The sequence below is a fragment of the Grammomys surdaster genome, unplaced genomic scaffold, assembly GCF_004785775.1.
Source record: "Grammomys surdaster isolate TR1022 unplaced genomic scaffold, NIH_TR_1.0 310, whole genome shotgun sequence".
In the NCBI taxonomy this organism is placed as follows: Eukaryota; Metazoa; Chordata; class Mammalia; order Rodentia; family Muridae; genus Grammomys; species Grammomys surdaster.
Window position 1 is genome coordinate 2,645,607 of NW_021604729.1, and position 24,176 is coordinate 2,669,782.

The window sequence follows — 24,176 nt, forward strand, 5'->3', positions numbered from 1 at the left end:
TATCTATCTATCTATCTATCTATCTATCTATCTATCTATCTATCTATCATGAGAGGCTGAATTTGGGTATGGGATCCAGAACATTTTTTAAGGTTCTCAAATTATTACAGTATATGGTGAAGTTTGGGAATTTTTAAGCATGGTCTACAAGTCAGTAGTGCAACCTAAAGATCTAGGCCCTAGTTACTAAGGGAAGATTCCTGAAGTTAGGTGTGTTTAATCTGAGACAAGGATGGTAGAAGTCAGAAAGTGTTGAAATGGGAGAAGAGTTCAGGAGTCTTCTAGAATGAAACATGCTGAAGCATTTTGATATAGTCTGATAGGCTATATGCCTTACTTTGATGGTTTCAATATCTTTCAGTGGGACCTGGTGTGTGAATCTCAGTCACTGGAGTCAATAGCTAAGTTTCTATTCTTGACTGGTGTGTTGGTAGGAAATATCCTATATGGCTGCTTAACAGACAGGTGAGTGGCTCTGGTTCATGGCTCTCTATATGTGTGAGAATTTTAGTCATCTGTGAGTCATTCAATCATTATCCAAGAAGCCATTGCAAATTATACTCTAGCTGTATCTTAATCCTAGAGATCCACAAACACAAAAGGAAATTTCAGTCAGTGTCATGAGTGCTGTTTGAATAAAGGTTTCTAAGTTGTGTGGCCACATGAATACCTTCTCTATGGAATATATAGCATTTCAGGATGAGAAGTAGAGAGAAAGTGTCACAGCATGTTTGGGAGAGGTGAGGAAACAGTCAACTATAGGAATGAGACAAAGAAGTTTTAACACATGGTTTTTATCCTATTTGAGTATTCAAAAATGGAAAACAGCATTGACTCTCTTGTCAGAGGTGCTGTGCTTTCTCCCTCTTGGACACTGCATCAAAGCTGTAGTGCACAGAGAAGGGATAATCATGCTTATTGATCAAGCACAATGGTAGGATCTCCTTTGACACTTGTGGCACCATTGGTGTTTTGGGAAGCTATGCCAGTCACTTTTTTTTTTGGTTCTGCCAAAGATGATTTCCAAAGGACATACTTTCAGGTTATGAAACAATTAATCTAATGACAACTGTCATCAAAGTTTGTGATCTAATAACTTAGATCTGGTGCTTGAAAAACCTCCTTTTAATTAGATAATCATTTTTGCCAAGCAAGTTGTTGCCTTTTTCTGTAGCAGAGGAGGCCTATCCTGGGCCCTCATATACATGTAGTTCCCTTGTGCCTCTTTTATTTTAGCCTCAAACATATTTAGAATCACTGTGTATATGTGCATATGATATGTGTGTGAGAGCATGTATGCTGTGACTTGCAATGTGGAGATTAGAGGACAACTTTATAGAATCAGTTCACCTTTGCATGGTAGCTGGAGAGCTTTTTGCCAGGCATGCCCTGCAAGTGTCCTTAGCCACCAAACCATCTGATTGGCTCTGCACCTCTTTTATAAGGCTATTAATTCCATTCATAAGGGCTCCTCTCTCATATTTTTAAAAAGAGTTTTAATTGTTCCTTGACAATTTCACAGTTGTCAGCAATTTATTTTTATGTCTGCTCCACCTGCCCCCCTCCACTGGCTTTTAGGTGCTCCAGCACGTCTCTCTCTCCCTTCATATAGTTTCATTAAAAGAAGTCATCATAGTGTTAGGTCCTATTATACCATTTTTATGTGTTTAAAATACAGGTGTTTAGCCTGAATGCATGTCTGTGCTCCATGTGTGCACCTAGTGCTCCACCTTCTGGTGGAGGTCAGAAGATGGTGACAGAGACACTCAAACTAGAGTTGCTGATGAATGTAGGCTGCCGTGTGGGTGCTGGAATAGAACCTGGGTCCTCTGGAAGAATAGCCAGTGCTCTTAGATGCTGAGCCATCTCCCCAGCCCCACATTATGATATTTCAAATGAAGTGTGTTTTTGGGTTCTTCTTCCTCATATCCCCTCCTGAAGGTCTCAATCCCCTCCCTGTTGCTCCTCTTAGATTTTCTTCCCTTTCATGTTCCATTGTCCTTTTTTCCACCCTCATCCTTCCCATCACCCACTATTTGGCCTCTTTTCTGGATTTTGCAGACTTTACACCCTCTTTACATATATGCATTATTATAGGCTATGATCCTCATATATGAGAGAACATGCAGTTTGCTCTTTCTGGGTTGGGTGACCTCACTAAATATTACACTCTTTGGACCCACAAATTTCCTGCAAATCTCATAATTTATTTACAGGTGAAGAATATTTCATTGTGTATATGTACTGCATTTTCATTATTGATTTATCTGTTGATGGGCAACTGCTGGTTCTATGTCCTTGCTATCACAAATATATAATAACAATAAAAATGATGAGCAAGTGAATTTGTGCCTGGATATGGAGTTTTTTGGGTCTATACTTAGAAGTTGTATGATAAGTCATATGGTAATTTTAATTTTCAAGTAACATCCCAACCAATTTACATATTGGTTGTACTGATTTGCACCCCTACCTGTTGTGAATAAATGTTCCTCTTTTCCCATATTATCCTCAACATTTATTTTCAGATTCCCTGACGATAGCCACCATGCCTGCAGTATTTCCTCTCACAGTTAACAAAATCTAAAAGGTGTCTCTTACTACTATCAGACTAGATAGTAATTTTCTAAGTATGAATCCTAGAGGCACATTAGACTATAGCAAGTTTGTAACTTACTCTTCATGGAGCAGTGTCACATAATGCCAGGCAAGTAATTTTGGTTAGAGGTCAAGTTCACTAATATGTCTTGTGGCTTGTGGTTATTCTTTGCTTCTTAAATCCTGAGAGTAATGTTACAATCTCTCACTCCATTAAACTATTTTCCCTTAATTTTGTGTTTTTACATTTTGTGTATTTGAAGACTGTTTACCTAAATGTAAATTTCAGATTCAGAATCAGAAGGTAAATTTCAGATTAAGAATTATAATTTGTGCTCAGTGAAGAGTCATTAAAATATTTATTCGTTTTATTATTTGTAGGTTCTTTTATTTTATTTATTTTAAAGAAGGTAAATTTCAGATTCAGAGTTACAATTTGTGCTTCCTTTTCTCAGCGAAGAGTCATTAAAATATTTATTATTTGTGGGTTATTTTATTTATTTTAAAGGTGTTTCACTGTGTAAAACATGCTGGTCAGTGTGGCCTTGAAGTCACAATCCTCATGCCTCAGCTTCCAATGACCTAGAATTATTAGGGTTAAAACAGATTTTGAGGGTTAAATCAGTGTTTCCCAACACCAGGAACACTGATGAAGATGAGTAAGAAGCTTGGCAGCTGAGTATGAGGTAACCTGACAGGAGGCAGGAGAGGGATCAGGGAAAACAACAAAGCTGGTTTCAGCAGGTTCTAGCTGGCTTCCACAAAGCTTCCCTCTGAGTAACTAACATGCAAAAGGCACCTTTGCTTTTTCTTAGTGTAGGGTCAACTTTGTGAGTGCTTACACTTTTATACATATTTGTGAATCTAATTATAAAAGACTGACTTATAGATAAGGGCAGCTTCTAAGAAAGCATCTTCCTTATCAGGAAGGAAGACATCCAAAGACCACCCTAGGGAAGGCAAGGAGAAGGAACATGATATATTAAGACTTCAAAGTTCAGTTGTTGAACTTTCACATTGCTGTTTGGCTCTTCACTCAGAAGAGTCATTTCTGGTTTTCTGACCTTTCACTGTTAACAATCTCTCTGCTCTCTTTTCCTTGATGGTCCCTGATCCTTGGAGGCAGCCATTTTATCCTTACAGTTCTCAGAAATATGTTAATTGATCGCTTTCTTCCATTTATTCAAAGAACGAATTAAATTTAGATCTTTGTTTTGAATCCATTCTCATTATCTTGACTTTTCCATTAGAACTGTTAGTCTTTGATCAGAATAATTTGTCTTCAAGAAATGTCACAGTGTAAGGCTGCAGAAATGGCTCAGTAGTTAAGAGCACTGGCTCTTCCTGAGGTCCTGAGTTCAATTCCCAGCAACCACATGGTGAATCATGACCATCTATAAAGGGATCTGATTCCCTCTTCTGGCATGCAGGTGTACAGGCAGACAGAACACTCACACATAAAAAAGAAAATATAAATACATAAAAAATTGTATCATATTTGATGTAAGACATCAATCTATACATCCAAGAAGCTCAAATATTATTAGCTAAGCCACATTAATCTACATGCCTGTTTTTGTGCCAGCACCGTGCTTTTTTAGTTTTTTAATTACTGGTTCTGTAATATATCTTGAGATCTGGAAGAGTAATCCTTTCTGAATTGTTCTTTTGTTGCAGGATTATTTTGCCTATCTGGCTATTCATGCTTCTGTATATATAACTGATTTTTTTTAATTTATGTGAAGAATAGCATGGGGATTTCAGCTGGGATTACATTAAATCTGTAGATTATTTTTGTTAAGATAGTTATTTTCATAATATTAATCCTACCAATCTATGAGCATGGAAGGTCTTTCCACTTTCTAGTGTCTTCCTCAACATCTTTCTGTAGAGGTTTAAAGATTTCATTGTGAAGCTATTTTATATCCTTTGTTAGGTTTATTCCTAGATATTCCTAGATACTGTATTTTCTAAGAAGCTATTGTGAATAGAAACGTCTATGATTTCTTTCTAAATATTCTTGTTATTGGTGTATAGAGAGGATGCTGTTTTGAAAGTTAATTTTGTATCCTGTTAATTCACTAAAAAGGTTGATCATTTCTAGAAGTTTTTAGGTGGAATTTATGGACCCTCCTGTGTATAGTATTGTAACATCTGCAAGCAGGAATAATTTGACTTCTTTTCCTATTTGTATTCTTTAGTTTCCCTCTCTTGTCTTATTGCTCTAGCTAGTAATTTAAACACTTTATTGAAAAGGAGTGGGGATAGTGGACAGGCCTGGTTAACTCCTGATTTTAGTTGGATTGCTTTGAGCCTTTTTCCATTTAAAATGATATTTGCTATGATATTGTTATATATAGACTTTATTAAGTTGAGGTATGGTCCATACAACCCTGTTCTCTTCATGACTTTTGTCATGAACTCATGTTGGATTTTGTCAAAGGCTTTTCTATCATATCACCCACTATATCATTCTTTGGTTTTATTCTCAAATACTCAATATTCAGTTTCAGAAATGCTTGCTCAACTAGCTTCATTGTTACTATATTCACAATATCTAGGAAATGGAAATAACCCAGATGTCCTTTATGAATGAATAACAAAAATGAGTACACACATACAGTAGAGTTTTATTCAGTTGTAAAGAAAAATGAAATCATGAAAGTTGCAAGTAAAATGGAATTGAAAAATATGCTGAGGTAACCCAGATCCAGAAAGAGAAACACTGCATGTTCTCTCTTAATTGTGGGTCCTAGTTCCAGATCTTTAGATTTGAGTATATAACCTGAAGTATCCAAAGAATTATGGTACAGGTGGTCAATAGCTGCAGAGAGAACATCAGTTTTTTTCAGGATGAGCTACTACCACACAGGATGTCCAATCCCACGTGGCCATCTCTGGACATGTAGATTCTGTAATCTGTCTGTCTATCTCCTATCTATCCACCTACTTATCTATCATCTATCATTTATGTCTCTCAGGTGTATATGCATGCAACAATCTAAGAAAGTAGAAACAGTATGAAGTGATGGGGAGAGAAAGAATGATAGAGATGGGCAGAGTGGAAGATGGATACTACGAAAGGGATAATGGGATAACAGAGAGACAATCAAAAAGCGGGAGGATAAAAGGAAAATGGGGTGAAGATAACTAGAAAGGAAGAGTAATGCATGGGGAGAGAAAAAGGAAAGATAAATAACACCAGTAAGTTTGAAAAGGCAGGAAATAACCCAAGTGCCCTCGATGAATGAATTATTAAACTAGGCTACCACCAAAGGTTTGCTGTTCAAGAAGTAGAACATTTACAAATTTAATAGATGACTCTTTCCTATGAGAATACATATGATTTATATGATACACTTGTAGCCCTCAAACAGCCATGGATGAACTGGGTTTACCTGAAAGGGGGGCTGGAAATGAAAAAGAGACAGTGGGGGGCGGGGGGATCGAGAGAAGCATGAAGCCAAGACAAGGTTCTTATCAAGACTCAAAGTTTAATATTCAGCACTGAGTTTATTTAGGGGAAGCCCACCTGAATCCATCCTTTGTTTCAGCTGGAGAATATTGCAAAACAGGCTCAACTGGCCTTCTAAGTTCTTCTAAGTTCTTGTAGGAAGTTGCAAGTGTAAACAAAGTGGCTGACTTTACCTAGGTGTTAAGGTCCTGTAGGAAGTTCTAAGTGTAAACAAAGCAGATGACTTCACCTAGATGTTAAGGTCCTGTGTGGCAAACAAGGTCTGTTCAGTCTGCTCAAGGCTGGGAAGGGCACAATACCCATGCATTGTTTGGACTGACTAAGCTTTATCTAGACTGTCATTTTAACATTTAGTTTAACACACCACCTTTTAAATTCATACCTTGTTCTAAGTTGAAACACAAGCTTAATAATTATGATTATGTTGTATAAATTTGTATGAAGTAGAATGTATAATTATATATAATTAATGTTACAATGTAAATATACTGTTGAGTGTAGCAGATACCACAGCATGGCTACTAGTTACCCCAATTACTTTAAATCCAGTACACATGCCTTTATTCAACAAAGTAGAAAGAATTCCTCTTCTGGTTGACAATAAAACTCTGAATTCTGACTTTTTGAATTTGTTTTGTTAAAAATCTGCTTGATAAAAGTTTCCATTTGAGGGGCGGGAGAGATGGTTTAGAGGTTAAGAGCACTGGATGCTCTTCCAGAGGTCCTGAGTTCAATTCCCAGCAACCACATGGTGGCTCACAACCATTTATAATGAGATCTGGTGCCATCTTCTGGGCTGCAGGCATAATGCTGTATGTATAATAAATAATTTTTTTTTTTTTTTTTTTTTTTTTTTTTTTTTTTTTTTTTGGTTTTTCGAGACAGGGTTTCTCTGTGTAGTCCTGGCTGTCCTGGAACTCACTCTGTAGACCAGGCTGGCCTCGAACTCAGAAATCCGCCTGTCTCTGCCTCCCAAGTGCTAGGATTAAAGGCGTGTGCCACCACTGCCCGGCAATAAATAAATTTCATTTGATAAATAATTAAGTATTTTGTCATATCAGTGAAACAAGATAATAATCCATGTTAAGTAAATACTTTAATAAAAGGGTATTTATATAATGTTAAAACTCAAATGTTCTACGCTGTCTTGTGGCTTGTATTAGTAGGAAAGATACTAGTAGCAGATTGGAGATGAAGCTTTGGTTCGCACTGTTTTCAAACACAGAAAGTTGCTTGTCAGGATGTACACTTTTAGTTATTTCTTGATTATCTATCACTTTAAAGTGTTTTCAGTTTGTATGCCAAGTGCGTTGTTCCCATAGCCTAATTCTTTCTTTTCCTCAGGTTTGGGAGGAGGTTAATCTTTATATGTGGTTTACTGCAAATGGCCATCACTGAGACCTGTGCAGCTTTGGCTCCCAGCTTCCTCATCTACTGCTCACTACGATTCCTGGTGGGAACTTCTTTCTCAGCCATTTTGACAAATAGTAGCTTGCTCAGTAAGTCAAAACTTTTAATGGACATTTTTACAAGCTTTGTTTTTGATTTGGACGTCCCTCCTATCTTAATTTGAAATCAAGATTCATTCATTTTCTTTTCTTTCAGTAACAGAATGGATAAAGCCTAAATTCCAAGCCTTGGCAACAGCAATGTTGATATGTGCTGGAGCAATTGGACAAATAATATTGGCAGGCCTGGCTTTTACTATTCGAAACTGGCACCACCTCCATCTGGCGATGTCTATACCAATATTTTTCTTACTTGTACCCACAAGGTATGAACTTCCTTTCTCTTCTGTCTTATGAAATCCTGGCATGACCATGTACATGGAATCAGGGTGAAGGAAATGCATTGTACTTGGTTGACACCTGACAGTGTGTTCTCTTTGAGTTTTGTGTCATAAGAACAAGTAGGACTCAGAAGAACCAAGGAGAACAAATTAAACTTGAATTTAAGACCATTAGCATTTTTATAAAATTACATACATATGTGATAAGAAATATAGTTATACTGAAGAGGACTCATTATTTATCTGAAGAGTCTGTGAGTTTTCATTTTACTAAGAACTGTATAAAATGTATACCATCATATTCATATTATAGATAAATAAATAATTTCTGAGGAAGTGTATTCAATACATACATATTAGATATGGTATACTTAAAACTATGTACTATTAGATATTTAAATTTTATTACTCACAAGTTATTTTTTGTTTACTAAGGAAAAACTACCCTAAAAAAGAGAGAGTAGTAATGAATCCTTACCAGAATGTTCTTGGTTTTTCTGTATATCTTTGTTACCAAGCTTTGATTATCCAGGTTATAATAGAATTTTTCCTTTCTTACAGGAAAATCTTTAAAGATTAGATTGGTTTTACTGTAGCTTGTATTTGTATGAGTGACTTTAAAAAGGAAAACATTTTGGAAACTTTTGTGACATTTATCTTTGCAGGTGATATGGATAAAAGACAAGAAGTAAATTTATTCCCACTATTTAATGAAGAACATACATGGTTTCTCTAGTTTAAAATTGTAGGCAGGGGCCTGGAGAGATTGCTCAGTGGTTAAGAATTCTGGCTGTTCTTCCAGAGGACCCAGGTTTGATACTCAGCACCCACACAGTGGCTCACAACCACTCATAACTCCAGTTCCAGGGAATCTGATGCCTGCTTTTGGCCTCCAAGGGAACCAGACACACATGTGGTGCACAGAAATGCATGTGGGCAAGACACCCTTTCACATAAAAGTAAAATAAATAAAAATACAATCTTAAAAATGATTGTAGGCAGGGGTCTGGACAGATGGCTCAGTGGTTAAGAGCACTGACTGTTCTTCCATAGGTCCTGAATTCAATTCGCAGCAACCACATGGTGGCTCACAATCATCTGTAATGAGATCCAATGCCCTCTTCTGGTGTGTCTGAAGAAAGCAATAGTGTACTGGGTGTCCAGCCTTCATGGGACCAAGGATCTCCTTTCCCACCTATGCCCAACAAGGTCATCCTCTTCTACATATACAGCTGGAGCCATGGGTCCCTCCCTATGTGCTCCCAGGCAGGTGGTTTAGACCCTGGGAGCTCTGGTTGGTTGGTATTATTGCTCTCCCCATGGGGCCGCAAACCCTTTCAGCTCCTTCAGTCTTCTCTTTAACTCCTCCATTGGGAACCCCATGATCAGTTCAATGGCTAGCTGTGAGCATCTGCCTCTGAATATGTCAGACTCTGGCAGACCTCTAAGGAGACAGCTATACCAGGCTCCTGTCAGCATGCACTTCCTGACATCCACATCAGCATACACCTTTGGTGATTGCACATGGGATGGATACCCAGGTGGAATGGTCTTCAGACAGCCCCTCCTTCAGTTTCTGTCCCACACTTTGTTTCCATATTTGCTCCCTTGAGTATTTTGTTACTCCTTCTAAGAAGGAAAGAAGCACCCACACTTGGTCTTCCTTCTTCATGAGCTTCACATGGTTTGTGAGTTGAATCTTGGGTATTTCAAGCTTCTGGGCTAATATCCAATTATCAGTGAGTGAATACCATGTGTGTTCTTTTGTGATTGGGTTACCTGACTCAGGATGATATTTTTCAGTTCCATCCATTTACCTAAGAATTTCTCCAATTCATTGTTTTTAATAGCTGAGTAATACTCCATTGTGTAAATGTATCCATTCCTGTGCTGCAGGACATCTGTGTTGTTTCCAGCTTCTGGCTATTATAAATAATGCTTCTATAAACATAGTGGAGCATATGTCCTTGTTATATGTTGGAGCATCTTCTGGGTATATGCCCAGGCGAGGTATAGCTGGGTCCTCAGGTAATGCTATGTCAAATTTTGTGAGGAATCGCCAGACTGCTTTCCAGAGTGGTTGCACCATCTTCTTATTCCACCAACAACAGAGGAGTGTTCCTCTTTCTCCACATCCTCGCCAGCATCTACTATCTCCTGAGTTTTTGATCTTAACCTTTCTGACTGGTATGAGGTGGAATCTCAGGGTTGTTTTGATTTGCATTTCCCTGATGACTAAGGATGCTGAACATTTCTTTAGGTGCTTCTCAGCCATTCGAGTTTCCTCAGTTGAGAATTCTTTGTTCAGCTCTGTACCCCATTTTTAAAAAGGGTTATTTGGTTGTCTGGAGTTGAATTTCTTGAGTTCTTTGTATATATTGGATATTATCCCTCTATCAGATGTAGGACTGGTAAAGATCTTTTCCCAATTTGTTGGTTATAATTTTGTTTTATTGACAGAGTCCTCTGCATTACAGAAACTTTGCAGTTTTATCAGGTCCCATTTGTCAATTCTTTATCTTAGAGCATAAGCTATTGGTGTTCTGTTCAGAAACTTTTTCCTTGTGCCCAAGTATTCGAAGCTCTTTCTCACTTTCTCTTCTATTAGTTTCAGTGTATCTGTTTTATGTGGAGGTCCTTTATCCACTTGGACTTGAGCTTTGTACAAGGAGATAAGAATGGGTTGATTTGCATTCTTCTACATGTTGTCCTCAAGTTGAACCAGCACCATTTGTTGAAAATACTGTCCTTTTCTTTTTCTTTCTTTCTTTTTTTTTATTGGATGTTTTAATTACATTTCATATGTTGTCCCCTTACCCCATCCCCCACCCACCCAGGAACCCCCTATCCCCTCACCCCTCCTACTTCTTCTCTGCGGATGTAACCCCTGCCTATCCCCCCACTCCCACCTCCTCACCCTCAAAATTCCCACCCCCTGGGGCGTCCAGCCTTCATGAGGTCAAGGATTTCTTCTTCCACTTATGCCCAGTAGGGCCGTCCGCTCTTACTTATGCAGCTGAAGCCATGGATCCCTCCCTAAGTGCTCCCAGGCTGGTGGTTTAGACCCTGGGAGCTGTGGTTGGTTGGTATTGTTGCTTTCCTCATGGGGCCACAAACCCTTTCAACTCCAATGGCCTTCACTCTAACTCTTCCATTGGGAACCCCATTATCAGTTCAATGGCTAGTTATGAGCATCTGCCTCTGAATATGTCAGACTCTTGAAGACCTCTGAGGAGACATCCATATCAGGCTCTTATCAGCATGCACTTCCTGACTTCCACATCAGCATCTACATTTGGTGACTGCACATGGGATGGATACTCAGGTGGAATGGTCTTCAGACAGCCCCTCCTTCAGTTTCTGTCCCTCACTTTGTCTCCATATTTGCTCCCTTGAGTATTTTGTTGCTCCTTCTGAGAAGGACCGAATCACCCCCACTTGGTCTTCCTTCTTCATGAGCTTCATGTGGCCTGTGAGTTGCATCTTGGGCATTTCAAGGTTCTGGGCTAATATCCAATAATCAGTGAGTGAATACCATGTGTGTTCTTTTGTGATTGGCTTACTTCACTCAGGATGATAATTTCTAGTTCCATCCATTTACCTAGGAAACTCTCGAATTCATTGTTGTTAATAGCTGAGTAATACTCCATTGTGTAAATATACCACATTTTTTGAATCCATTCTTCAGTTGAAGGACATCTGGGTTCTTTCCAGCTCCTGGCTATTATAAATAAGGCTGCTATGAACATAGTTGAGCATCTGTCCTTGTTATATGTTGGAGCATCTTCTGGGTATATGCCTAGGAGTGGTATAGCTGGATCCTCAGGTAATGCTATGTCCAATTTTCTGAGGAACCTCCACACTGATTTCCAAAGTGGTTGCACCATCTTGCAGTCCCACCAACAATGGAGGAGTGTTCCTCTTTCTCCATACCCTCGCCAGCATCTACTATCACCTGAGTTTTTAATCTTAGCCATTCTGACTGGTGTGAGATGGAATCTCAGGGTTGTTTTGATTTGCATTTCCCTGATGACTAAGGATACTGAACATTTCTTTAGGAGTTTCTCGGCCATTCGAGTTTGCTCCGTTGAAAATTCTTTGTTAAGCTCTATACCCCATTTTTTAATAGGGTTATTTGGTTGTCTGGAGTCTAATTTCTTGAGTTCTTTGTATATATTGGATATTAGCCCTCTATCAGATGTAAGATTGGTAAAGATCTTTTCCCAATTTGTTGGTTGTCATTTTGTCCTATTGACAGTGTCCTTTGCCTTACAGAAACTTTGCAATTTTATGAAGTCCCATTTGTCAATTCTTTATCTTAGAGCATATGCCATTGGTGTTCTGTTCAGGAACTTTTCCCCTGTGCCCAAGTATTCAAGGTTCTTTCCCACCTTCTCTTCTATTAGTTTCAGTGTATCTGGTTTTATGTGGAGGTCCTTTTCCCACTTAGACTTGAGCTTTGTACAAGGAGATAAGAATGGATCAATTTTCATTCTTCTACATGTTGTCCTCCAGTTGAACCAGCACCATTTGTTAAAAATGCTGTCCTTTTTCCACTGGGCAGTTTTAGCTCCTTTGTCAAAGATCAAGTGACCATAGGTGTGTGGGTTCATTTCTGGGTCTTCAATTCTATTCCATTGATCTTCCTGCCTGTCTCTGTATCAATACCAGGTAGTTTTTTTTTTTTTTATCACTATTGCTCTGTAGTACAGCTTGAGGTCAGGGATGGTGATTTCTCCAGAAGTTCTTTTATTGTTGAGAATAGTTTTCACTATCCTGTGTTTTTTGTTATTCCAAATGAATTTGAGAATTTCTCTTTCTAACTATGTGAAGAATTGAGTTTGAATTTTAATGGGGATTGCACTGAATCTGTAGATTGCTTTTGGCAAGATGGCCATTTTTACTATATTAATCCTGTCAATCCATGAGGTTGGGAGATCTTTCCATCTTCTGAGATCTTCTTCAATTTCTTTCTTCAGGGACTTGAAGTTCTTGTCATATAGATCTTTCTCTTGCTTGTTTAAATTCACACCAAGGTATTTTATATTATTTGTGACTATTGTGAAGGGTGTCATTTCCCTAATTTCTTTCTCAGCATGTTTGTTCTTTTAGTAGAGGAAGGCTACTGATTTGTTTGAATTAATTTTATATTTAGCCACTTTGCTGAAGTTTTTAAAAATCAAGTTTAGGAGTTCTCTGGTGGAAGTTTTGGGGTCACATAAGTATACTATCATATCATCTGCAAATAGTGGTATTTTGACTTCTTTCTTTCCTATTTGTATTTCTTTGACTTCTTTTTGTTGTATAATTGCTGTGGCTAGGACTTTGAGTACTATATTGAATAGGTAGGGAGAGAGTGGGCAGCCTTGTCTAGTCCTTGATTTTAGTGGGATTGCTTCAAGTTTCTCTCCATTAAGTTTGATGTTGGCTACTGGTTTGCTGTATATTGCTTTTACTATGTTTATACATGGGCCTTAAATTCCTGATCTTTCCAAGACTTTTACCATGAGGGGATGTTGAATTTTGTCAAATGCTTTCTTAGTATCTAGTGAGATGATCATGTGGTTTCTTTCTTTCAGTTTGTTTATATAGTGTATTACATTGATGGTTATCTGAATATTGAACCATCGCTGCATTCCTGGGATAAAGCCTACTTGATCATGATGGATGATTGTTTTGATGTGTTCTTGGATTCGGTTTGCTAGAATTTTATTGAATATTTTTGCATTGATATTCATAAAGTAGATTGGTCTGAAGTTCTCTTTCTTTGTTGGGTTTGGGAGGTTTAGGTATGAGCATGATTGTAGCTTCATAGAACGAATTGGGTAGTGTTCCTTTTGTTTCTTTCTTGTGGAACAGTTTGAGGAGAATTGGTATTAGGTCTTTTTTTACAGTCTGATAGAATTCTGCACTAAAACCATCTGGTCCCGGGCTGTTTTGGTGGGGAGACTTTTAATAACAGCTGCTATTTCTTTAGGGGTTATGGGACTGTTTAGATGGTTTATTTGCTCCTGATTTAACTTTGGTATCTGGTATCTGTCTAGAAAATTGTCCACTTCATCCAGATTTTCCAGTTTTGTTGAGTATAGGCCTTTGTAGTAGGATCTTATAATTTTTTTTTAATTTCCTCAGTTTCTGTTGTTATGTCTCCCTTTTCAGTTCTGATTTTATTAATTTGGATACTGTCTGTTCTCTCTGGTTAGTCTGGCTAAGGGTTTATCTATCTTGTTGATTTTCTCAAAGAACTAGCTCCTGGTTTTGTTGATACTTTGTATAGTTCCTTTGGTTTCTACTTGGTTGATTTCAGCCCAGAGTTTGATTATTTCCTGCTGTTTAATCTTCTTGGGTTTATTTACTCATTTTTGTTCTAGAGCTTTCAGGTGTACGGTCAAGCTGCTAGCAAATGCTTTCTCTAGTTTCTTTTTGTAGACACTTAGAGCTCTGAGTTTTCCTCTTAGCACTGCTTTCATGGAGTCCCACAAGTTTTGGTATGATGAGTCCTCATTTTCATTAAATTCTAAAAAGTCTTTAATTTCTTTTTTTAAAATTTCTTCCTTGACCAAGTCATCATTGAGTAGAGCGTTGTTCTGTTTCCACGTGTCTGTGGGCTTTCCGTTGTTTTTGTCATTAAAGACCAGCCTTAGTTCGTGGTGATCTGATAGGATACAAGGGATTATTTCAGTCTTTTTGTATCTGTTGAGGCCTGTTTTGTGACCAATTATATGGTCCATTTTGGAGAAGGTACCCTGAGGTGCTGAGAAAAAGGTATATTCTTTTGTTTTAGGATGAAATGTTCTCTATATATCTGTTAAATCCATTTGATTCATAACTTCTGTTAATTTCATTGTGTCTCTGTTTAGTTTCTGTTTCCATGATCTGTCCATGGCTGAGAGTGGGATGTTGAAATCCCCCACTATTATTGTGTGAGGTGCAATGTGTGTTTTGAGCTTTAGTAAAGTTTCTTTTATGTATGTGGATGTCCTTGCATTTGGAGCATAGATGTTCAGAATTGAGAGTTAATCTTGGTAGATTTTTCCTTTGAGTATGAAGTGTCCTTCCTTATCTTTTTTGATTACTTTTGGTTGAAAGTTGATTTTATTTGGTATTAGAATGGCTACTCCATCTTGTTTCTTGGGACCATTTGCTTGGAAAATTGTTTTCTATCCTTTTACTCTGAGGTAGTGTCTGTCTTTGTCACTGAGGTGCATTTCCTGTATGCAGCAAAATTTTGGGTCTTGTTTATGTATCCAGTCTGATAGTCTGTGTCTTTTTATTGGAGAGTTGAGTCCATTGATGTTAAGAGATATTAAGGAAAAATGATTGTTGCTTCCTGTTATTTTTGTTATTAGAGGTGCAATTATGTTTGTATAGCTATCTTCATTTGGGGTTGTTGGAAGATTAATTCCTTGCTTTTTCTAGATTGTAGTTTCTTTCCTTGTGTTGAAGTTTTCCATCAATTATCATTTGAAGTGCTGGATTTATGGGAAGATATTGTGTAAATTTGGTTTTGTCACAGAATATCTTGGTTTCTTCATCAATAGTGATTGAGAATTTTGCTGTGTATAGTAGTCTGGGCTGGCATTTGTGTTCTCTTAGGGTCTGTATGATGTCAGTCCAGGCTGTTCTGGCTTTTATAGTCTCTGGTGAGAAGTCTGGTATAATTCTTGTAGCTCTCCCTTTATATATTACTTGACCTTTTTCATTTACTGTTTTTAGTATTTTTCTTTGTTTTGTGCATTTGATGTTTTGATTATTATGTGATGGGAGGAATTTCTTTTCTGGTCTAGTCTATTTGGAGTTCTGTAGGCTTCTTGTATGTTCATGGACATCTCTTTCTTTAGGTTAGGTATGTTTTTCTCTATAATTTTGTTGAAGATATTTACTAGTCCTTTAAGTTGGGAATCTTCACTCTCATCTAAACCTATTATCTTTAGTTTTGGTCTTCTCATTGTGTCCTGGATTTCCTGGATGTTTTGGGTTAGGAGCTTTTTGCATTTTCTTTGACAGTTGTGTCAATGTTTTCCATGTTATCTTCTGCACATGATATTCACTCTTCTATCTCTTGTATTCTGTTGGTGATACTTGCATCTATGATCCCTGCTTTCTTTCCTAGGTTTTCTATCTCCAGGGTAGTCTCCCTTTGAAATTTCCTTATTGTTTCTACTTCCATTTTTAGATCCTAGATGGTTTTGTTTAATTCCGTCACCTGTTTGCTTGTATTTTCTTGCAATTCTTTAAGGGATTTTTGTGTTTCCTCTTTAAGGACTTCTATATGTTTACCTGTGTTCTCCTGTACTTCTTTAATGAGTTTTTTATGTCCTTCTTAAAGTACTCTATCATCATCATGAGAAGTTATTTATTTCTGAATCTTGCTTTTCCGGTGTGATGGGGTGTTCAGAGCTTGCTATGGTGGGAGTTCTGGGTTCTGATGATGCCAAGTAACTTTGGTCTCTGTTGCTTAAGTTCTTGTGCTTGGCTTTCGACATCTGGTTATTGCTAGTGCTACCTGAACTCACTATCTCTGACTGGAGCCTGTTTTTTCCAGTTATCTTGCTCATGTCAGAGCTCCTCAGAGTCCAGATGTCTCTGTGATCCTGTGATCTTGAGCTCCTGGGTGTAAGAACTCCTAGGACTCAGGCCACCTCTGGGATTCTGAATTCCTGCTGCTGTGAGTGCAATGTGTCCTCTAGCATGGCTCAGGACATGGTGTCTTCACAGGAGCAGACCAGCTAGGTGTCTGCCCCAGCCAAAAGGGCCCCATTTCCATCTTCTTCTCCTCATCCCCTTTCCTCCTTTGCCTGTGAGAGGATACCATCCCTAGCATCCCCCCTTTCTGGGGTATCACACATTTTTCTTTTGGTTAATTTGGCTAGGGGTTTGTTAATATTGTTTATCTTTCTGCTTTTTTGTTTACTTTTCTTAATTTTTTGCCATGATTTTAGTTCTTTCTTCCTATCTACTGTTTTTGGTCTGTTCTTGTTTTTTCAGGCTTTAAGATATATTATCAAATTATTAACTAGAGATCCCTCAAATTTTTTTGATGTAAGCACTTAGCACTATAAACTCTTCTCTTAGAAAAGCCTTTATTGAATTTTATAGATTTTGGTACATTGTGTTTTATTTTTATTCAATATTAGAAATTTAAAAATTTCCTTCTTAATTTCTTCCTAGTCATCATTTAATTTCCACAAGTTTGTGTACTTGCTGTAGTTTCCATTGCTATTAACATCCAGCTTTATTCCTTTGTGATCAGACAGATCACAGGATGGTTCTTTAAAATTTCCTGTATATGTTGAGGTTTGTTTTGTGTCCTAATATGAAGTTGATTTTGGAGAAAGTTCCATGGGTTGCTATAACATATAATGTACATTATGTATCATTTTAGTGGAATGTTCTATGGATGTTTGTTATGTTCATTTACTTTTATGTTATTTAATACTAATGTTTTTTATTTAGTTTTTACATATAAATACATTTAAAAACATTGAAAGTGTAACTTACATATCTTAACATTTACAGCATGCTTCTGTTTTAAACAGAATGCATGAATATATTAGTCAGAAAAGATAAAAATACTTAGCTCACTAAAATGATTATTTTAGTGGAATTAAAAACAATTTCAATACCTTTTGTTTCCTAAAATAAACATGCAGCACCATTTTGGTTTTTCGAGACAGGGTTTCTCTGTGTAGCCCTGGCTGTCCTGGAACTCACTCTGTAGACCAGGCTGGCCTCAAACTCAGAAATCCGCCTGCCTCTGCCTCCCAAGTGCTGGGATTAAAAGCGAGCACCACCACTGCCTGGCAAAGCACCATTTTGTAGTTTTAAATGTTGGTAAATTTCAACAAGCTCTTCTTATTTCTCTCTCTCTCTCTCTCTCTCTCTCTCTCTCTCTCTCTCTCTCTCTCCCTCCCCCCTGTTTCCATGTCATTCACTCCCTCATGCCCTCCAATTCCAGTCATCTCTTCCTGTACTTTTCCCCTCCCCTTTTGCCACATGATTCCTCCTGTTATCATCCCCACCTGTCTCCAGTTCCCTGCTAAATCTACCTTATTTCCTCTTCTTGCAGATATCTATGTGCTCTTCTTGTTACTTGGCTTCTCTGGGTCTGTGGACTATAGTGTGATTATTTTTATTTAACAGCTAATATCCATTTATAAATGATTACATACCATACTATTCTGGGTCTGGGTTACCTCACTCAGCATGATTTTTTTCTAGTTTTATCTATTTTACTGAAAATTTCATGATCCCATTTTAAAAAACAGCTGAGCAATTCTCCATTGTGTAAATATAGCCCATTTTCTTTATCCTTTGATGAGGGATGTCCAGGTTGTTTCCAGTTTCTGACTATTATGAATAAAATCACTATGAACATAGTTGAGTAAGTGTCTTTGTGGTAGGATGGAACATCCTTTGGGTATATGCTCAAGAGTGTATAGCTGGGTCTTGAGGTATATTAATTCCAAGTTTCTGGAGTAACTGCTTTATTGATTCATTTCCATAGTGGCTGTATGAGTGCTCCTTATCACCAGCAATTGAGGAGTGTTCCTCTTGCTCCACATACTCACCATCATGAGCTATCACTTGTGTTTTTGATCTTAGACATTCTAGCAGGTATAAGATGGAATCTGAAAGTAGTTTTGATCTACATTTCTCTGATGGCTAAGCATGTTGAATAATTCTTTAAGTGTTTCTAGGCCATTTGATATTCCTCTGTGGAGAACTGTCTGTACCTTATACTTAGCCTTTTTTTTTTTGACTAATTTTGGTTTGAAGGCTATTTTGTTAGATATTAGAATGACTATACCAGCTTCTTTCTTAGGTTCATTTGCTTGGAAAATATTTTTTAAACTCTTTACTGTGATGTAATGTCTATTTTTGATGCTGAAATGTGTTTATTGTATGCAGCAGAAGAATGGATCCTATTTTGCATCCATTTCTAGTTAGTCTGTGTCTTTTTATTGGAAAATCGAGTTCATTAATATTTAGAGATATTAATGACCAGTGATGATTAATTTATAGTTTTGTTGTTGTATATGTAATCATACACAAATGTGCGTGCACCCTTCCCTTCTTTTGGTTTTCTGGTATGAATTTATTTATTTATTTCCTGTGTTTTCATGAGTATAGCTAACTTCCTTGGGTTGAAGTTTTTGTTTTCTACCTTCTATAGGTCTGGATTTATAGACAGATATTGTCTATTTTTATTATTATTATTTTTAGATTTATTTATTTTATATATGTGAGTCCACTATTGCTGTCTTCAGACACACCAGAAGAGGCCATCAGATCCAAGTCAGATGGTTGTAAGCCACCATGTGGCTGCTGGGAATTGAACTCAGGAACTCTGGAAGAATAGTCAGTGCTCTTAACTGCTGAGCCATCTCTCCAGCGTCCTGGCAGATATTGTTTAATTTGATTTTATCATGGAATATCTTGCTTTTTCCGTTTATGGTAACTGAAAGTTTTGCTGGGTATAGTAATCTATGCTGGTGTCTGTAGTCCCTTAGAGTTTATAAGGTATCTGTTAAGGCCTTCTAGTTTTTAGAGTCTCCATTTAGAAGTCTGGTATCATTCTAATAGTTCTATCTTTAAATGTTACTTAGTCTTTTTCTCCTTCAGCTTTTAATATTCTTTCTTTCTTTGGTTTGTTTAGTGTTTTGATTATTTTAAGGTGAAGGGACATTCTGGTTCAATCCATTTGGTGTTCTGTATGATTCTTGTACCTTTATAGACATCTCCTGGATGTTTTGTGATATAACATTTTCTTTGACTGATGTATTCATTTTTTTCTATTGCATTCTCTATGCTTGAGATTCTCTCTTCCATTTCTTGTAATTTTTTTTGGTGAATTTTGCATCTATAGATACTGTTCATTTACCTAGACTTTTCATTTCCAGAAATCCATCAGATTTCTTTCATTACCTTTATTTCTGTTTTTAGGTCTTTAATAGTTTTATTCATGTTCTTCAACTATTTTTATTGGCTTTCTTGGTTTTCTCAAAGGATGTATTTATTTCCTCCTTTTTTGGGGGGGGATCTTTTCTTTGATTTCTTTAAGGGATTTATTCATTACCTTAAGGTCCTCTATCATCTTCATAAAGTTAATTTTAAGATCTTTTTCTTGTTTTAAGATCCATTTCAGCTGTCCTGAAATATTCAGGGCCTGCTGTATTAGGATAACTGGGCACTGGTGGTGCCACATTTGCCAGTTGGTTGTATTCTTTCACTGGCATTTAGACACTTGGATTTGTGGTGATTATTGTAGGATGAGCTAAGGTGGGAGGAGTAAAGAGAGGAAGAGGAGGAGTAAGGAGGAGAGGAGAAAAAAAGGAAGAGGAGGAGCAAGAGAGAGCAGAGATGTAGGAGGATGGAGAACCACACAGGTATGGAGAGCACTCGTGGGGAACAACTTATAAACTTATAGTTAGATTAGCTAACTGGGATACAACTCTCTTTGTATGGGCATCTTGTTATTAATCATTATCAAACATATAAAGCCTTTGATTAATCTATAAAAATTAGAGTCTCATTCTCTTACTTGGCCTGCATGGATGGCAGAATGGTCTGGGCAATGCCCTGCCTTGCGGAGACAGCATGGAAGATTGGCGGAGCCATCTCTCATGCTGGCATCTAGTGGGTGGCAGGGCTGGTGTTTCTGGCGGGCTGGTTCTAGCTGCAGCACACACGTGGCCTCAGGCCGAGAAACATGGTGGCTGGGCTAGGCAGAGCTGCAGCAGCTGATAGTTGGCCTGAGCCAGAGGCCGTTTTAAATAATAACAACAACAATTATTGGTCTAGGTGCCAATTTCTGAGTTTGTCTTTGTTGGATGCATGTTTTGTTTGTTAGTTTGTGTTTTCTCTCTTCTCTTCTGGCCAGTGGTCGAGCACGGTGTCTCCCCCATGTTGCAGGCTGGACTTCTGGTGGCCCTTTGGTCAGGGAGGAGGTCTCTGCCTGATTTTGGGGCTGAGACATGATGACAAAGAGGAGACAGGGGATTGGGAATAGGGTGGGTGGCACACACACACACACACACACACACACACACAGAGAGAAAGAGAGAGAGAGAGAGAGAGAGAGAGAGAGAGAGAGAGAGAGAGAGATTGAGAGAGAGAGAAAGTAAGAGGTCATGGGTAAGGTGGCCTACCTGAAGTTTGGTAACCAGAGTGGCCTTTTATTCTTTTTATTTTTAAAAAGAATTATTTCATTTCATTTTCTTTCTTTCTTTCTTCCTTTCTTTCTTTCTTTCTTTCTTTCTTTCTTTCTTTCTTTCTCTTGATCTATCTACTGGTGAGAGTGGATATTGAAGTCACACATTGTCATTGTATTGGAGTCAATTTGGGATTATATATTTAATAATAATTTTTTTATAAAACTGTGTGCAGCTGTGTTTGATACATACATACATATATACACACATATACATACACATGCACACATACATATATGTATGTATATAGTAGATTTTTAAAAATTTACTTTGCATCCCAATCACTGTTCCCCACCTCCCACAGTCCCTCCCTCATGCAGCCCATTTCTCATCTGAGAGACTGGAGGCCTCCACCATGACACATCAAGTCTCTGCAGGACTAGGTACTTCTTCTCTCACTGAGGCCAGACAAGACAGCCGAGTTAGGGGAACAGGTTTCACAGACAGGCAACAGCTTTAGGGATAGCCCCCACTCTTGTTCTTAGGGACCCACATGAAGACTGAACTGCACATCTGCTACATATGTGTTTGTGGGCCTAGGTCCAGCTTGTGTATGCTCTTTGGTTTGTGTTCAGTCTCTAAGAGCCCCCAAGAGTCCAGGTTAGTTGACTCTGTTGGTCTTTCTGTGGAGTATCTATACCCTTAGCAGCCCTCAATCCTTCCATAAGAATCCCCAAGCTCCATTCAGTGCTTGGCTGTGGGACTCTGCATGTGTCTGAGTCAGCTGCTAGCTGGAACCTCTCAGAGTACAGTCATGGTAAGCTCCTGCCTACAAGCATAACAGAGTATCATTAATAGTGTCAGGGATTGGTACTTGTCCATGGGATGGGTCTCTAGTTGGGCTAGTTATTGCTTGGCCATTCCCTCAGTCTCTAGTTCATCTCCTGTCCCTGCATTTCTTGTAGGCAGGATAAATTTTGGGTCAAAAGTGTAGTGTGGGTATTCTCTATTTTATGGCTAATATCCACTTGCAAGTGAGTACATGCCATATATGGTGAGCTGTTCTCTTAATGAGTATGAAACGACTTACTTTATCTATTCTTGTAACAGAGTTTCCCCCAATTAACTTAAATATTAATACAACAAGGAGCCTGTGATTGGGAAGTGGAAAAGAAAGGCGGGCAGAGATTTTCAGAGACAGGAGAGTGGACAGAGAAAGGAAGGAAGGAAGATGGAGGAAGAGAAAGATGATCCAGATTCTGAATGGCTTTAAATAGCCACAGGTAGCTATGAATATCTTATAAGGGATAGATAATTACTGGACAATTTGTCTTAGCTAGGTGTACAATTTTTGTTAATATCAATTGGCCACCAGAGGATTTAGATTTAACATGTCTTACAAATTAGGATTCTAGTTGATGTGCCCAGTGATTGAGTTATCATTGATTCTGAACTAAGTTTGTGTGGTAGTTTCCTTCATGTGGGGGCTTGACTGGGTTCCAGAGAGAAAGGTACAGTGACAAAGTGTGGGTTTGCCCGATGTGCACCACAAAAGGCCATGTGAGTTTTGAAGCATGGGGCTGGCATGGTAGTGACCAGCCAGTGTGAACTTAGCAAGCTGGGTGGAGAGATTTTGGAGCTCTGAGTCAGAGAGTCTCCATGAGATAAGAACAGGTCGGCCATTGTCCGACAGTGCCTGGCTGGCCAGCCTGTCAGCAACTTGCTGGCAATAGTGTGGATTCTTTTTTAATACTTCCCACAACAATTTCTGACTAGTTTTGCTTTGGCTGTCTGTTTTGTTGGATATTAGAATATCTATGCTTGTATATTTCTTGGGTCCATTTGCTTAGAATCGCTCTTTCTAGCTTTTTATTGTAAATGTAAAAAATGTATTTTTTGATGTTAAGTTTTGTTTCTTGGAGGCAGCAAAAGATAGATTCTATCTTCTAATCCAAATTGTTAGTTCATGAGTTTTTATTGGGGATTTAAGACCATTAACATCATTATTTAATATTTTGTATTTTGTCATTTTTTTGTGGTATTTTCTTAGACCTCTTTAGATGAATGGTTCTGAAATAGTTATTTTATTCCCTGTGACTTCATGTATGTGTGTTTAGTCTTGCCTTCAGAGAAAGTATTTCTTCTAGTGTTTTCTGTAGAGCTGGCTTATGGGTGAGAAATACCTTAAATCCTTTTTTATCATGATTTTTCCTTTAATTTCAATAGATAGTTTTGCTGGTTATAACATTCTTGGTGGGTAGTTGTTGTCTTTCAGACATGTAAATATACGTTTCCACACTCCTTTGGCTCAAAAAGTTTCTGTAAAATAATCAGGAATTATTTTGATGGACTTACTTTATAAGTTACTTGGCTTTTCTGTTTTGTAGCTTTTTAGCACTATTTATTCTGTATTTTTAATGTTTTAACTAAAATATGTTGTAAAGACTTTTTTTCTTACTGGCCCCATTTATTTGTAATATTGTAGGTGTCCTGTACATGGATAATCATTTATTTCTGTAGGTTTAATATGTTTTCTGATATGATATTTATTGAAAACATTCTCTATGCTTTTGCTATGGTATTATTCTGTGTCCATAGTCTGAATGATGAGTATTTTCATGGTGTTCCAAAACCTTCCTACTTTCTGTTTCTACCTCTTTTCAAAGTCATCATTGACTTTTACTGAGTGATCTAATTCCTCTCTGTTGTCTTCCATCTCTCATACTCTGTTTGCCACTTGCCCATTTTATTGGTGAGGGTTGCCTCTGCGTTTCTTCATTTGGCTTTTTAAGTTTTTCAATCCTAGCATTATTTCAATCCTGGTTTCCTTTAGTAATCCTATCTCTCCTTTCATATCTTGGATTGACTTCTGTAGTATCTACTTTCCTATTGCTATAATAAAACACTGTGACCAAGGCAGCTTACAGAAAGAAGAGTTTATTTGGACTTACTGTTTTCGAAGGATGAGAATCTATCATAGCAACAGGTGGTAGGCATGGTGGCTTCTAGCAAAAGCAGAGGCATCACATTTCAAATTACAAGCAGGGAAAGAGAGAGAGAAAGAGAGAGAGAGAGAAAGAGAGAGAGAGAGAGGGAGAGAGAGAGAGAGAGAAAGAGAGAGAGAAAGAGAGGGAGAGAGAGAAAGAGAGAGAGAGAGAGA

General features: G+C 37.8%; 1 protein-coding gene across 5 annotated transcripts in view; it reads left to right on the forward strand.

Moving 5' to 3' along the window:
* Positions 1–24,176, forward strand: part of LOC114629501 (solute carrier family 22 member 19-like) — an 81,922-nt gene that overhangs the window by 1,237 nt on the left and 56,509 nt on the right. For all 5 annotated transcript variants that reach the window (XM_028777542.1, XM_028777543.1, XM_028777545.1 and 2 more), the window contains exons 2-4: positions 362–465; positions 7,418–7,572; positions 7,679–7,847. In XM_028777542.1, coding sequence (XP_028633375.1) covers positions 362–465; positions 7,418–7,572; positions 7,679–7,847 — 428 coding nt within the window. The remainder of the gene's footprint in view (positions 1–361; positions 466–7,417; positions 7,573–7,678; positions 7,848–24,176) is intronic.